Below are 16,529 nucleotides of genomic sequence, written 5' to 3'. Positions count from 1 at the left end.
TTGAGGAAACTCTCAAAGCAAAAGCAAAACCTCAAGGTGTTCTTGAGATTGTGCCTTCAAGAGAATGCGATGGACGGGGTCACAGTGACAGTGACCTTAGATAAAATAATTTAAATCAGTTCATCATTGAGTCTAAGCAGATGTTTGGGACAAATCTGAAGACACCCCCTCAAGGTACTCTTGAGATATCACATTCACCAGAATGAGAATGCAAGGTCACACTGACCTTGACCATTTACAACCAAATTCTAATCAGTTCCTTTTTGACTCCACGTGAATGTATGTGCCAAATTTGAAAACACTCCCTCAATGCATTGTTGAGATTTTTGTTCACAAGAATGAGAGGGATGCAAGGTCACACTAACCTTGACCTTTGACCTTTTACCAGCAAATTCCAATAAGTTCGGTCTTGAGTCCAAGTGGAAGTCTATGCCAAATGTGAGGCAACTCCCTCAAGGCTTTCGTAAGATGTTGTGTTCATGAGAATGCTAGAGATGCAAGGTCACAGTGACCTTGACCTTGAAAATCTAATCAGTTCATTGTTAAATCCAAGTGGATGTTTGTGGATATTTTGTGCTCTTATGTGATGGATGGGGTCACAGTGACCTTGACCTTAGACCAACAAAATTCTAATCAGATATGGTATTCACCAGAATGAGAATGCAAGGTCACACTGACCTTGACCATTTACAGCCGAATTCGAATCAGTTCATTGTTGAGTCCAAGTCAATGTCCAACTTTGGAAAAACTGGCATTGTTGAGATGTCTTGCTCACAAAAATGAGACGGATGCAAGGTCACATTGATCTTGACCTTTGACCTATGATCATCAAAATAGTAGTGGTAGTAGTACATAGTGGAGTCGAAGTGTACATTTATGCCAAATGTGAAAAAATTCCCTCGAAGAGATCTCGAGATATCACGTTCAGAACTGGAAAAGCACTTGGAGAGCGCCGACCTCCACCAAGCAGCTCAGATTTCCCGCCATTTTATTATTTTATCCATTTCGCTTCAACCGATCACCACCAAAATTGTATCATCTGTTGCTTGTCCCATTATCAACCTTTCCTGAAAATTTCATCAAAATCCGTTCAGAACTTTTTGAGTTATTTTGCAGACAAACAGACAAACACCGGCGAAAACATAACCTCCTTGGACGGACGGACGTGCAGACAACCCAAAAACGTAATGCCCCTGGTCATTACGGCTATCACCGTTACAAAGGCATAAAACTGTATTTTGTACTGACAAAGGTTAATTTCTATATGTATCAGAGCCAGAATTAGGAAGTCATACACAACACTAATATGATACAAATCATTTTTCAGACATGCTGAGCACCGTTTATTGCGTAGTGTTTATAACAAACCTTTCTCACTGTAGCAGCCTCTTTTCTCCGACTCATGTTACCTCTCTTCATCTTCCTTCCCTTTGTTTTCCTCTCCTAACCATCACCCCCCTCCCTCCTTTCCTCCCCTCCTGCGTCCCTGCGGTGAGGCAGAGAGGTGGCGAGTGGACAATAAAGTTGTGCAGATCTGCAGATATGAGTGATAATGAATAAATGATGATATTTATAAAGACAGCGGTGTATTTGCGCAGAGTTGAGGGACATGTAAATACACACATTGACTGTGATTGTTGATGGGGCCAGAGGAAAAAGAAGCACTGAACACGACGTTGTTTCCAACTTCTCTCAGACAGACACTCTGTAAACAAATGCTTATTGTTTATTACCTTTGATTTCTCCTTTTATTCACAGGCTTATTACCTGCTTTATCCTGGCACACCTTTATTGTTATGAGGTAATTCTCTTCCACCGTCATCAGTGCTTCTTTCTCTCTCCCTAAATCCCTCCTTCATTTACTGTTTATTTCTCTCCCGCTCTGTGTATATCCCTCTCTCCTTCCTCAATGTTCTGCTCTCATTTCTTGTTATTGCCTCCTCGCATTCACTGCTTTATCTCACCAATATCCTCCCTGGCATTTTCCCCCTTATTATATAATTTACAGCAGACAGTGACGAGGAATATAAAAGGAAGAGGGGGAGGGCAGACGGATTTGGACCGACCGTGGGCTGAATGCTGTCAGAAATACAGAAGCTTGATCGTGTTTTAAAAAAAAGGTCTTGCACTTTTTTTGGCCAAATGTGGCAAATTAAGGTTCAGTTTTTGCAGCTTTTAAACACATACAAAGGGTGTCTCCAGCAGATAAAGTTCTTCACTCTCACAGAAGTGCCAAAAACTGCAGTTCCTTGAATCGCCATTGAATGCTCTAAAAAAGTGTCAATGCCCATATGTTAAAATGCCCAACTTTACAGCAGAAATAAATAATAAATTAAAGTATCTGAGAGAAGACCTGAAAGTATTCATGGAATTATTTCAAGTGCAACTCAGTTTTATGCAGTGTATGTTGTAGAGGGCCCTGCTCCATCCCTTTTTGAGCAAAGGGACCCTTGGCCAAGAAAAAGAGGAAATGGTCAAATCTGCATTATTGAATTTACATTAAAATAAGAATTTACATTGCATTAAACGTGCGCTAGGATGCGTTTAACATCATGACTATGATGTTCAAACTTCAGCTGTTTATCACCAGTTTTCAAACGCGACCTCCCTGTCATACATTCTCGTGTCAGCACAGTGGACGCGGAGCCTCCAAGCATTCCTATGAGACAGCACTGAGCAGGTTTTTTTCATGCAGCAAAGCGAGACGGTCATTGGATAAATGTGACAAAATCGTCACTTCCAGGGAGGCTCAGCTTCCCTGGGACCTGATGGAGTGGTAGGAGAAGATGCTCGGTGTCTGCATGATGATTGGAGGAATTGTCTAAAAGGCTGAACCCCTTTCTGATTGACAGCGCTTTGGAAATACACACCGGCATCAGCGAGTGCCATCCATAGTTCCTTATTTCCATAAGCCATATAGCTCGTCTTCAAACCCATCTGAAACTCTTTGAGGTGTGTGTTACTGTGGTTCTATGGCATGAGTGTGGTTAAAAAACAGCTTGAATTAAATGTTCCTTTTATAAGTTACTGCCTCGCTACAATATGACACATTTCATGATGCAAACTTAAAGTGAGCTTCCCCTGTTTGAACAACCAGCAGCCGCCACTGCGTGCAATAGATGTCGTATGCGCAGAACAGATCAACATGATGAATGTACAGTAGAAATTCATACTACTCAGCCTACCCAGTAAGGTCTACTCCAGGGTGCTGGAGAAGAGGGTCTGGTCGATAGTTGAACCTCGGATTGAGGAGGAGCAATGTGGTTTTCGTCCGGGACGCAGAACCGTGGACCAGCTCTTTACCCTCGCCGGGGTGCTGGAGGGGGCATAGGAGTTTGCCCAACCAGTCCACATGTGTTTTGTGGATTTGGAGAAGGCTTACGACCGTGTCCCCAGGGGCATCCTGTGGGGGGTACTCCGGGAGTATGGGGTTGGTGGCCCTTTGCTAAGGGCAATCCAGTCCCTGTACCGAAGGAGCACGAGTCTGGTTCGCGTGGCCGGCAGTAAGTTGGACCTGTTCCCGGTGAGGGTTGGACTCCGCCAGGGCTGCCCTTTGTCACCGGTTCTGTTCATAACTTTTATGGACAGAATTTCTAGGCGCAGCCGAGTGGTGGAGGGTGTCAGGTTCGGTGACGGGAGGATCTCGTCCCTGCTCTTTGCGGATGACGTGGTCCTCCTAGCTCCATCAAACAGTGACCTCCAGCTCTTGCTGGGACGGTTCACAGCTGAGTCTGAAGTGGCTGGGATGAGAATCAGCACCTCCAAGTCTGAGGCCATGGTCCTCAGCTGGAAAAGGGTGGATTGCCCACTCCAGGTCAGGGGGGAGGTCCTGCCTCAGGTGGAGGAGTTTAAGTATCTCGGGATCTTGTTCACGAGTGAGGGTAGGATGGAGCGGGAGATTGACAGGCGGATTGGGGTGGCGTCAGCAGTGATGCAGGCGCTTAACCGGTCTGTTGTGGTGAAGAGGGAGCTTAGCCAGAAAGCGAAGCTCTTGATTTACCGGTCAATCTACGTTCCAACCCTCACCTATGGTCACGAGCTCTGGGTAGTGACTGAAAGAACGAGATCACGAGTACAAGCGGTCAAAATGAGTTTCCTCCGCAGGGTGGCTGGGCTCAGCCTTAGGGATAGGGTGAGGAGCTCAGACTTCCGGGAGGGACTCGGAGTAGAGCCGCTGCTCCTCCACATCGAGAGGAGCCAGTTGAGGTGGTTTGGGCATCTGGTGAAGATGCCTCCCGGATGTCTCCCTTGGGAGGTGTTTCGGGCATGTCCACCGGGAGGAGACCTCTGGGCCGACCCAGGACATGCTGGAGGGATTACATCGCCAGGTTGGCCTGGGAACGCCTCGGGGTTCCCTCAGAAGAGCTGATGGAAGTGGCTGGGCAGAGGACTGTCTGGGCTTCTTTGCTGAGGCTGCTGCCCACACAACCCGGACCTGGATAAGCGGAGGACGACGAGTACGAGTATCACACTGAATCGTGCTGACCAAGTTTGCACCTAGCATTAGGGTTAGCTCCACCCTCATGTTTAAATACGATCACTTCTGGCTCCAAAAAATCCAAGATAGCGACAGCACATATGTCTCGAGCATAGATCATTAAGAGACCTGGATACAGCATTAGCAGCAGGGCCCTTTCATTCCTATGACGCATGGGTTAGGGTTGCGTGAAGCAAAAAAAGCTCTACTTCCAAAGTTTGAAATTACCCAGATGATCGGCGCTGCTGCTGCAACATTGGGCCTATAAAGCTAGTTGGAATCGCTTACCTTCAAGGCTGAAAATATTCCCATTACTTTGATTTTGTCAGGAGGAAAGACGCCAAGAACACTGTTGCTGCAGATTGTTGGACTAAAACTCAAAAATCACTGCAAAACACATCCTAAACCTTCAGTCTGAAACACCTTGGTTACTGCAACCGATAGCACAACAACGTGAGGCACCAGGAAATACACCTGACCTCCAGCTTGTGGCTGGATATGTTGTGGATGATGCAGAAAAGCTACCGCTCCACCGGCTCAGTCTTGGCAAGGTGCTGCAAACATCAATGAGTCCAGATGGGTACAAAAAGACATCTACGCAGTGTCTCACTTTATTGATGAGCTTTGGGTCTATTCGACCTTCATCAGACAACAATGGACAGGCTGGTAAGGGTGACTAATCTCAGTCTAATCACTGGCTGTATATACACATAAAAATAGGTAATACACCTATGTGCAACCCTGGTGGTAGAAGCTCCACCTTCTCTAAAGAGTTTTAGTTTTTTTAATACTGGATGGCAAACTGAAAGGCATACAAATGGAAGCCATATTTGTCTTGTCATACAGTACAACAGTACAATATTTGGGGTCTGTGATTTATGGTTCTCACCTGATATCCTTTCAGAAGACTTTCTTCTTCCTCCCAACATACAGATATAGAAACGGGTACAACTGTGCAACTTTGCCAAAATGTTACAAGGACATGGCAGCTTCACCCACTGAGCTTTTGTTTCTCCCCGTGTTCCTCTTTGTCTTCACTCAAACAGCACCTTCCTCCATGCATACACATCCATCTCTCATTTTTCCCTCCCTCTGTCTCCATTCTTGTTAATCTCTGTGCTCCCTGTTGTTTCTCTCCTGTGAAGAGTTGGTGTAATCCCTCTTTTCCTCTCCCAAAGCTCCCTTCATCCTTCCATTCCTCCCTCCCTGTCGAGGGGCGGAAACATCCTCATGCCATCTGGTCTATGGTGCGACTGGGTGGCCTGTAATGGGATCCTTAATCATCCATACTGTCTACCTATACAGTACAGTAGCGTCTGTATCCGAACACACTCCTGTTTTTCCCTCACAGACTCTTCTGTTTTTTAGATGATTAGTTTGTTGCTATCTTTTGGCTCTGATGCGAAGCTCTTCTCTTCCTCTGACTCTCTTCATACAGTATGCACCGTTACGGGCATTTCGTCAAATGCTGCTGCTGCAACATTCTGATTCACACCAGTGGTAACAACAAACCATTTGTGTGTCTCTGTGTGTAAGACAGCAAAGTGAATGAAATAATGAGAGCAAATGAAATCAAATTTCTCCGAGGGTCATCATGAGTAAAAGACTGGGTTAGTAGGATGTGTTTGTCTGTGATGACCCTCAACTATCATAACACCCAAACACAGAGTGGTCAGTATGATGAATATATTAGATAATGCAATGACTGTGAACACAAAAACAACAGAATTATGTATCACATATAAGGTATATCTGTGAGTAAATATGCTCTTAGGATGTAACTCCACCGCACATTTTCTTGGAAATTTTTGAAATCATCATTCATTTAGAAATTTGATTGAGATGACACCAACAGTATGGGGCTATCAAGGTGGACTGGAGTCATGAGACCAGAGCTAGATCTTGGGAGACAGTGTTAAAGGTTACTCCTTCCTAGTCAACAAAAGCCCCGTTTCCACTACTACTCCACTACCACCTTTGAAACCAACAGCAACCCTTCAGACATGGTACCTAGACCCTCGGTCTGTTCAGACAGTCCTCTTAAATGTGGGCGGGGTTGTTGTCACTCACTGCTCCGTCCAGCACTCGCTGTATTTCCTCATCAGCGGTGACACAGACGGAAGTCTGCACCTGGTTTATCGTTCACAGAACGAGGCTGCACGCCCACATTTTCAGAACAGGCTGCAGTGAGAGTCTCTCTCCATGGGATATTTAAAAATAGCAGCTTTGTGCATTTAGTCCTTCTCAGGCAAGCTCAGGGGTTTAGTGTTGGAACGATGCTCCGCAACAGTTTTTTTTTCCTCCTAGTGAGGATTAGAATATATGCAGGTCACACAATCCTGTCAAATTAATATATATTTTTAAACCCCTTGAATATCCGCTCATTACTAAAAGCCTGTGTCATCTAAGAGGGGCAATTAAAAACTCAAGTAATGGTCACAGAAGTCACAGTGAAATTTAAGGTGTGCTGATGGATTCACATCATCAACTCATGCATTGAGTAAGTCCTTAAAAGTCACCAGCGGTCAGCCCGGTGAATCAAGTTATTTTTAGCTTACAGCTTCTGCGCGAGGCAGCAGAATATCCTTTCAGTTTATAGTTACAGTTTAGTAATATATGTGAGACTTGCCACAGTATGAACAGTGTTTACATGAGCCTCAAACCAGCCACAGCTCAGCCCTGAGCAGAGTGACCGTCCTCTAGTGTTTCTAGCTCCACCTTTTAGAGTTCCACCATTAGCTTGTTTACTAAGTTACATGAATGCTACAGTCACACTGAACGTCCTGCTGAGCCCTGGTTAAACTTTAAACTTTATATGGAGGAATATTCTTATTAAAGGGCCAGTGTGTAAAATGGGTTGAAAACAGTGACATCAGTGGTCAAATTCTAGATTGCAGGGCTGACTCGCTCACCCCTCCCGTTGGGTAAATGCCTTGCGCACGAGTTTTTCAGGAGTAGGTCTATCTAGCGACCAGGTGAATGTTTGTTTAGAAATCTAAACCATGTTATGATATTGTAATGAATCCCTCACGAGCAGGAGACCAGAGGAGCGTTCAGGAAACAGGCCCGTTTATTTGAGCACTCCAAAAATTCCGGTAACACTCCAGGAGGTAAAAGACTCCGTCCCAAACTCTGACTCTCCTAGCGTAACAGACACACTTCACACACACATACTCGTTTATCATTCCGAGTGGGGACCCCCTCCCCTCTCTGCTCCACCAATCTCCAGCCCGCACACTGACTGACAGCGTAGCCAGTAAACAGAGCTCAGCTGTTTATTTAGCCTAGCGATATCTCCGGACTATAGTAGCTGCAATGGACGACTTTGAACGCGATTTTGAAGAGTTTCTTGTAGCGGACACAGACCCAGAGCCATACCTGTTTGAGCCGGAGCATACAGATGAGGAACTCCATGTGTTTGATGCTGAGCGGGCGAGAAGAGAGGCTGAATGCACAGAATGGGATTCGGTGCTACTGCTACCATCGTTGGGGAGATATATCATCAGGAGGAAAAGCGCCACAGTGAGTGCATCACAAGGAGTGAAGTTGTGTCTTCTTTTCCTTGCAGATGACGGTTCGGGTTCATTCTCTCCTGTTGCGTGGTAACTGTGGTCCATTTGCAAACTTTATAACTAAAAAAACTTTTCTACTTTTATATATATATATATATATATATAAAAGTATAATTATAAGGCTACGAAAACCAAACGAATTTTATTTTATAGCGATTATACACTTATATATTAATGGGTACAATATTCAGATTCAGATTCAGATTGACAATAAACCATGCCAAATATTACATACTGGCCCTTTAAATGGCCAAACCAGACACAACTGACAACTTCTTAGTTGGGTACAGGACATGTTTTTAGTGAGTCATTGTTGTGTTTTCAGCAGCGAAAGTACCACGGAAAGTGTTATGTAAAGCCAGAACATGATCGTTTCCTAACCTTCACCTCATGGTGTTTGTGCCTAAACCTAAACACCTGTTAATCACTGTTGCATTGTTTTGTTTGTTTTGTTTTTTTTGTTTGTTTTAAAGATTATTTTTGTGGGCTTTTTGCCTTTAATGACAGGGAGAGAGTGGGGACTGACATGTAGCAAAGGGCCGCGAGCCGGATTCAAAGCCATGGCCGCTGCAGCGAGGCAATGCCTCTGTAGATGGGGCGCCGGCACTATCCACTACGCTACCGACACCCCTTCACTGTTGCATTGTTGAAAGATAAAGTTTAAATGTATTCTCTACATAATAACATGCAAATGTAATTCATCAGTGGTTTGCAGAAACGTACAATGCCAATTTTTTTCTCTGGAAATTGGATTGAGGTCTGTGTGTTTGATGAGCAGAGCTGAAGGTGAGCAGGTACGCTGGCGAGCGGCTGAGGGGCAGGACTCATTTCCATACTCACAGATCTGTGCATACTAAATGAGGCGAAGGTGTAGAGTTATACTGAAGCCATCTCAAGGCATAAATGTTTGGGTTTTTTTCATGACAAAAACTCTTAATGTGTAATTTTGATGAACAGACATGAATCTTTTTTTTTTGAGGGGTTTAGTCAATGCCTGGAGAGGAACTTTAATAGTGACAGAGGACAAAATGCAACTAAAGAAAGGAGCCCTGGGTTAGGCCTCTAAAAGTTTGCCTAATATTTGTGACATCTGCTGCAAAACATATTGTAGTACCAGACTTGGTGTGTGTGTGATTGTTCAGGACGTGTTCTTACCGATATCATACGCCAGGAAGTCAGCAGAGAAGCACTTGGCCCCGTTGCTTAGCGATGTGTCATTGTGAGTGTTACCCCCAAACACCAGCACTGTGCCGCTCAGGAGCACCGCAGAGTGGAGGTACCGCGCTATGCCGCTCTCCCCGAGGATCAACCTGCACACATACACACATGTCAAACACACACACACACACAGGACAGAGTGCAACTCAGCAGAGGGAGACATATTAGGAAAGTGTTAATTTGTCAGTTATATGTGTGTGTGTGTGTGTGTGTGTGTGTGTGTGTGTGTGTGTGTGTGTGTGTGTGTCCATGGTGCCATGTTATTGATGGCGTCTGTCTGGGTGTGTGACCTGGCCTGTGGTGACTGCCCTTCATACCAACTGTTCTTTCATGGGACCAGAACACACACACACACACACACACACACACTTGCAAACATACAGAAACACTCATGACAGACATTGTAGGAGGTCTCAGTCTGCTGTGTGTGACCTCTTAGAGGTCAAAGGTCACATTTCGGACACCAACTGTAGAGGCTCTCTGTGGCTTCTTCAATTACTGCAGTGACTCGACTCAGACTTTGATATCTGTCAGTTCTTAAAGGAACAAACAGGAAAAACGGAGCCATAAAAAGCAGTGTTCTTAGATGTATATGGGCTATGGAATATTCCGGATATACAGATTAAGAGCACAAACGTGGGTTACAATGCAAGAGTTGTTTTCATAGTTAGTTTGGATGTTTCCACTCATTTTGACACGAGTGAATCTGCAAACTTCAGAGCCACCTTTCAGACTCTGCAGAGGAGGGGTTAGCAGTTCATAGTCAAAAGACAGAAAAAAATACAGATGGAAGTCTCATCTTCGCAGCATGGTGTAAGGCATGTGCACTCTCAAACGTTGGTTTCGACCCTGGAAAAACTTGATCGATCTGGCTGGACTGCAGAAATCTCACAAGAGGTGTTTCTACATGTGTGTGCGGCCAGTCTGTGAGGCACACTACATGCTATCACTGTATATTAGCTCAAAAGCAACACAAACAGAGCTGCTGACAGGGTGGATTGATCTTTACATTGGGCTGTAGCTGAACAGAACAGCTGGAATACCCACAAACGTTTGGGTCTGGGAATCTGAAAAGTCCAGCAGCTCCAGTGACACCTGACTCCGACAACAAATTCCATCTGGAAAGTGAGAGCCATGGAGAGACAGCAGGTTGTGTGTGTGTGTGTGTGTGTGTGTGTGCATGTGAGCATATGCTACTGTCTACATGTGTGTGCACATGTGAATGGAGGGGAGAGTGATAGAGCCCAGCGTCCTGTTTCACCCATCCATCTGCCTGGGGTCACCTGAGGTCAGACCTCCTGTCAGATCCGTCTATTCTCACACTCCTCTTCTCTTTCTGACACAAGCACGCTGATCTCGTCTACCTAGTTCTACCTTGGCTGCCGTAGTTTACAGCGCCTCTGCAGCAAAGAGCCTTCGAAAAACACTTTTTTTTTTAAATATGAAACTGCTTTATTCAGTGTTTTTTCTCCTTTAAGAGATCTCTGTGGATAATTTGGCACCCAGTAAAAACCAGAGAATAAGTTGAGCACACATTAACAGGCGCTGGGCTAGCGGCCGTCTGCAACGAGCTGAACAGCGTAGAGGAAACATTGAATTGTAACTTAACACTGTTTTATTCAGTGTTCTTACCGGTTAAATCACCTGAGACATTTGTTTTGGAGAGGAAGAGACCTCTGTGGATAATTTAGCCTCCTATAAAAAACCTCCTGAACAATTAACACTGAAGGAAATCTATCCAAGAGAAGTTTCAGCTGGTTGCAACTTGCAGTCCTCACCACTAGATGTCACTAATTCCCCCTGAATCTAACAGACTGCTCCTTTAAGGGTTTGTTAAAATTGCATCTTTGTTCTTCAGAGAAATAAGGTAAAGTCCTACATTCACAAATTTACTTCAGTATGCGTGCAACACCTTTAATGAAATGCTTTCATGTTGCACACATGGAGTGTGACAGTAGACAGTAGTTTTAAATCCACACCAGCTATGACCTGCACTGAGGGCCGTCACATGCTGCATCTTTAACCACCCGGAAAACTCTGACCAGAGATTGGCGACGAGACAATCTGAAACAGGCAACTTCTTGCAATGTGCTGCTCTGCAACGTTTGGAAAAACCTGCCGGATCACATCAATGCAACTAGACGAGACGGTGTATCATCACACTCTTTCCTCTCTCACACACACAAACCAAGCAAGCAACATTTGACTAACACTAACTTTAAGTATGTTTGACATCAACTAAAATATGCGTAACGTTTTCACACTACTGTAAAATCTGATCCAGTTATGATAGATTTAGATTTCTATTAAAACTGCTTCAGAAACTGATGCCAGGTAAATAATTCGGTCACAGTTCCACATAATGATGTAAGATTGCTCATCACTGTGAATGTGTTTGTGTGACGATATGTGTCAGCCCTGCAGGGACTGATAACCTACACAGAATACATGCTTCCTATGACCTGGTGCATGATGGGATTGGCTCCAGCTCACTGCAACCCTGGACAAGATGAGCGCTTCAGATAACAGATGACTGGGTTTATACACAGTGATGCAGGCAGCTGATGTGGTCACTATAGATTTCAGTGTGACTTCAGGTTTCAGTGTTGGACATTGATATGACACAGTGACTTCATCATTCTGTGCTCTCACCATGTTCTTGTGTGGACGTGGTATCGGTACATGTGGTCCACCAGGCCGTATTTGTTGTTGCTCAGCGCCTTGTATCCACCGTGGATGAACACGCAGCCGCTGGCCTCGTCATACACACTGCTGTGGCCGTAACCTCCCTGGACCACGGCGCCCTCAGCAGACACGACCTGCCACGAGTTCGTCCCTGAGACACAGAAAGCAAAGCAGCAAAGAGGCTGGATTAATGCCAGACACTCATGCAGAGACATGAGAGCTGATCACTTAAAAAGTTTTTGATGCTTTGGCAGATTTGTCTTTTCACCATCGTGCCAAAAAGCAGAGCACTTTTAATTCTGGAGGTGAGACAGAGCGAGGGAAGAGAAAAGAAGAGACTGAGCCAAACAGTGAGAGAGGCCAGAGGAAATTACACTTTATTGAATTTAAAAGCGGCCCTTTATTAGACCGGCACGATGCATACCGATGAATTCAGGTGCATAGAAAATCTTATCAAAAAACAGGCGGGGATTACATCATCCGAGCAGCCCCCAATAAAGGAAAGACACAACACAACAAACAAAAGCCTGAGAAGGAGGAGGAACTTCAAAAGCCTGAGAAAACGTGGCGTCATCTGGAACGGTAAACCCCTGAGAGCACGAGCAGCACTGAGAGAAACCGAGACACACAGTGAACTAGAAAGCACTCAGAGAGAGAATATCTCCACACAGCCCTGTAAGTAAGTCTTTTATACTTTAATTGAAATGAATTGTTCGAGGATGATTTCAAATGAGTCAGACCTGAGATCACAGAGTTCCAGCTATTATAGGTAACATGCTGCTGTGTAACACCACTTTTTAATTCCATAACATTTTGCAGGATCTCTCAGAATTGATGTCATCAAAATGAAATGTTATGTTGATATGTTTAAGTGTTATAGCACTTCATGTTAAACAAGTTACACCACCATGAATCCTTAAAATAATTGTAGGAAATCTTGTGAAGATCAAACAACAACATTTGTGGATGTACTGGGAGAAATATGCACACATGACTGTGAAAGTTGACAATGCTTCAAATGTTCCTGCAAAGAAGCTGCATGTTCTGACGCCTTGTCCGCAGATCTGTAAATATACAGATGATGCCTCCAGTGTCCAACGCAAGGAAGTGCATTTCTTTACGTATGGATAGAAATCTGACAGAAGTCCAAATAAACACAAGAAGTTTGTGCTCTAGAGAAAGGATCAGCACTCAGTGAATAACTTCCTCCCTGTGATAAGCTAATATGGCAAGGCTTAACTATACAGACCAGTGAGCAGTGATAACTAACATGTCTTTGGGGTCATCGGGTGGGAACCTCCTTTCACCAGTGTTTCATCTAGTTGGTCCCACGACACCTCCAGGAGGTTAGACAGTGATCTCTGGTGCCCCAGAGACACTCCCCTAATGCCAGGTCTCACTGCTCCCCGCACCAACCCAACAACCTCCTTTACCTTACTTACACATGGCTTTCTCAGCCCAAACAGCACTGCCACCTTCAACAAACCCAGGCTCCGTTGATGTGAGCTCCAGGTAGCGACAGTGCCAATACTACCTTTCCTAGCACATTCACCATACTCTATTTCACATGCTACATAGCATAACTCCAATATAAGATAAAGTTAAGGGTAGAAACTACCTGTAGCCATGGGGGAGGGGCTAATTTTGTCCAATTTCCACCATCTAGTAGTTTGGATTATGCGCAAAAACAAAAACAAACAGGACCTGCCAGGAACGTAGCATGCTGTGTGAAGTATTTAAAAAGGCGTATGAACGGCTGAACAAGTCATAATGACGATCTGACTGTATTTAATGTATAACCATGTTTTAGCAGAATAACATTACTCAGATTCAAAATGTGTTCAAACTAGATAAACACATTCTTTTTAATCATGCAAACTCACGTGACAATCAACACAGGCAACTGAACTAAAGAAAAATAGCATGTTAGCTAGGCTAGCACACTGTCATATGGTCTCTCCGAAATCCACTGCAAAAGTTCAATGTTTTTAATGTACTCGAGGCAAATTCCGGACCGAAATATTATGGAGGGAGGGGAGGAGTTTCAAGGGCACATAGGATGTAACAGAGATTCCCACTGGAAAGAATGGATTAAAATGTCATCACTTCATCTTGTTAGATATTTGAGTGAAACTGTGTCATAATTAGTTTATGAATTGTTAGTTCTTGGTTGGCCATCACCAGCACTGAGGTGTAATGATGAACAGTCCCTTCAGGCCTACAGTGAGAGATTTGTCTTGACTTAAGGAGGCAAGGAAAAAAGGAACTTGGTTTATATGTGTAGGCTGTTACACATGGTCACATGATGGTGCTACTGGCACCAAAAAAACCTCAACTTTCTCCTCTGGCTCTTGGCCGACCTTTTCACTAAACTTTCTGAACTCCATCAAAAAGTTTCGAGAAATTCTGCAAACCAGCAAAAAGACAAGAAACACACAGAACCAAGAAAATAAACTGCAAAGAAAGAAAGACAGAAAATATGACAAAAAGGACAGGACAGCTGAAAAAGAGAAAGACAGAGACAGATGCACATGAATGTATTGTAACCAAACACAGACAGAGTGATCACAAAGTGGCTGCTGGAATGAGTCACCATAGAAACCAGTGGTCAAACATTGGAAGACAAAATAATCTACATACTAAAGATGTGAAGATTAAATCCCTACAGAATTCCCTAAACATGGAAAAACAGTCGGAGGATCGTGGATGCAGCCTTTGTCAGTGACGATCCAAAGCTATTGAACACACTACCTCTACATATCAGGGAAGCTGCTCGCTAAATATTTTTAAAAGAAAGCTAAAAACATATCTGTTCACTTTAGTCTTTAACTCGCTCTGACCTCCTGATACAGGTCTGACACTCGTTCATTTTAGGCTTCACACTGCTGCAACTCTTGATTTACAGTTTTACAACTCTATGATTTTATGAGTCAGTTAATCCATGTTTTAAACTGCTTTAAATGTCCTTTTATATTGAATTGCGTTGTCTGGTTTATGTTCATTATAACTATTATAGTGCCCTCATTGTAAAGCACTTTGTGCTGCATTTCTTGTATGGAAGATGCTATATGAATAAAGTGTATTATTATATTATTATTATTACAGTTACATTTCTTTGACTTGAGATATTCTTTCAATCATTTTGGGGGGGATTTTGCCTTTAATGATGGGACAGTTTGAAGCATGAAGGGGGACAGAGAGGGGATGACATGCAGGGCTGTGGGCTGGAATTGAGCCCACGCCACTGTGGCAAGGACCCTGCCTTTGTGCATGCTCTGCCCACTGAGCTACTGGGTGCCTCCACGTTTATTCATGTTTTCAAAATATTGACTATAGACAGCCAGAACTGTCTGATTTGGCCCGATACTGGGGCATAATTCATTCCCAGTTTCAGCCGAGTCAGGCAGCTGGATGCTGCCCGGCTAATTTCATCCGGCATGCCAAGCTCAGGCCGATGCTGGGCCAGGTCATTTCTGATAACGGCCCAGTGATGGCAGCCAAAATCGGGCCAGCTGGTTTGGCCCAATCCTGGGGCATCATTCATGCCGAGTCGGGCAATCAGACCCAGCCAAGCTAATTTCATCTGGCATGCCGAGTTTAGGCCGATTCTGTCCACTGGGTATCATTATCTTTTATCAAAACTTCAAATATCAGACTCTTTGGCTTTGGCAACTTATTGCTTGATGAAAACATCACACCAACAAACTTGAGCACTGAAAGAGTAAAAGCAAGAGAGTCAACAACAGACAGCAGAACACAGGGGCACAAATAAAGACTCTAATAAAGAGCAAAAAAGGAGGAGAGAAACAGCGAGGAACGGCGATAGAAGACGGGGCAACTGTGAACAAGACGACAAGAAAGTAGAAGGTCAACTCTTATCTCATCTCTGGCAGCTAATTGCTGTGAACCTGCCTCTCTGAGTGGTCATTAAATCCTTTTACCTCATAATTTACACTCCGCTTCTACTCCCCTCTGTTCATTTCCAGGTTGCAGCGACTCTTTAAGTCACTCCCTCTGAAGCCTAATGATGCTCAGTGCAGCGTTACGCTGTGACACTGTCAGAGACGGAGGAGGGAGGGAGGAGATAGAGGTGGCCGGAGATGAAAGTGATAGACACATGAGGGGAGAGGAGGAAGGAAGAGGTGAGGGAGAGGAGCAGGAGATGGCGGGGACCGAGGAGGAGCGATGACAGAGGGGGTCAGAAACTGAGGCCTGGAGGAAAAGAAAGGGATGAGAGTGTGTAGAGGAGGAAGAGGGAGACAAATGGAAACACAGACTGGCAGGGAGGAGGGAGAGTGAGGGAATGTGCTGAATTCATTAATCATTGTCTTCTCCCAGACTCTCCGGCCTGGGTACCACCTCTGCTTAATGACCGTGTGTGTGCGCGTGTGTGTGTGTGTGTGTGTGTGTGTGTGTGTGTTGTGAGTCTGATGAACGGTGTGTACATGTGTGTGTTTTCCTCTCATTTTGCCTGTTGGTTTACAACACTGTGTGACACTGCCATCTACTGGCCAAACGAGGAAACAAAAATAAATGCAAGAGCACTAAGTGGCCACAAGTATGAGGACAACGAAGCC

General features: G+C 44.4%; 1 protein-coding gene across 3 annotated transcripts in view; it reads right to left on the bottom strand.

The window, feature by feature from the left end:
* atrnl1a (attractin-like 1a) overlaps positions 1 to 16,529 on the bottom strand; it is a 439,798-nt gene that overhangs the window by 346,369 nt on the left and 76,900 nt on the right. For all 3 annotated transcript variants that reach the window (XM_049600221.1, XM_049600219.1, XM_049600220.1), the window contains exons 9-10: positions 11,920 to 12,103; positions 9,205 to 9,359 (exon numbers count right to left, since the gene is read on the bottom strand). In XM_049600221.1, coding sequence (XP_049456178.1) covers positions 9,205 to 9,359; positions 11,920 to 12,103 — 339 coding nt within the window. The remainder of the gene's footprint in view (positions 1 to 9,204; positions 9,360 to 11,919; positions 12,104 to 16,529) is intronic.

This window comes from Epinephelus fuscoguttatus, linkage group LG16 (assembly GCF_011397635.1).
Source record: "Epinephelus fuscoguttatus linkage group LG16, E.fuscoguttatus.final_Chr_v1".
Lineage (NCBI taxonomy): Eukaryota > Metazoa > Chordata > Actinopteri > Perciformes > Serranidae > Epinephelus > Epinephelus fuscoguttatus.
This window is presented reverse-complemented; position numbering and strand designations above follow the sequence as displayed.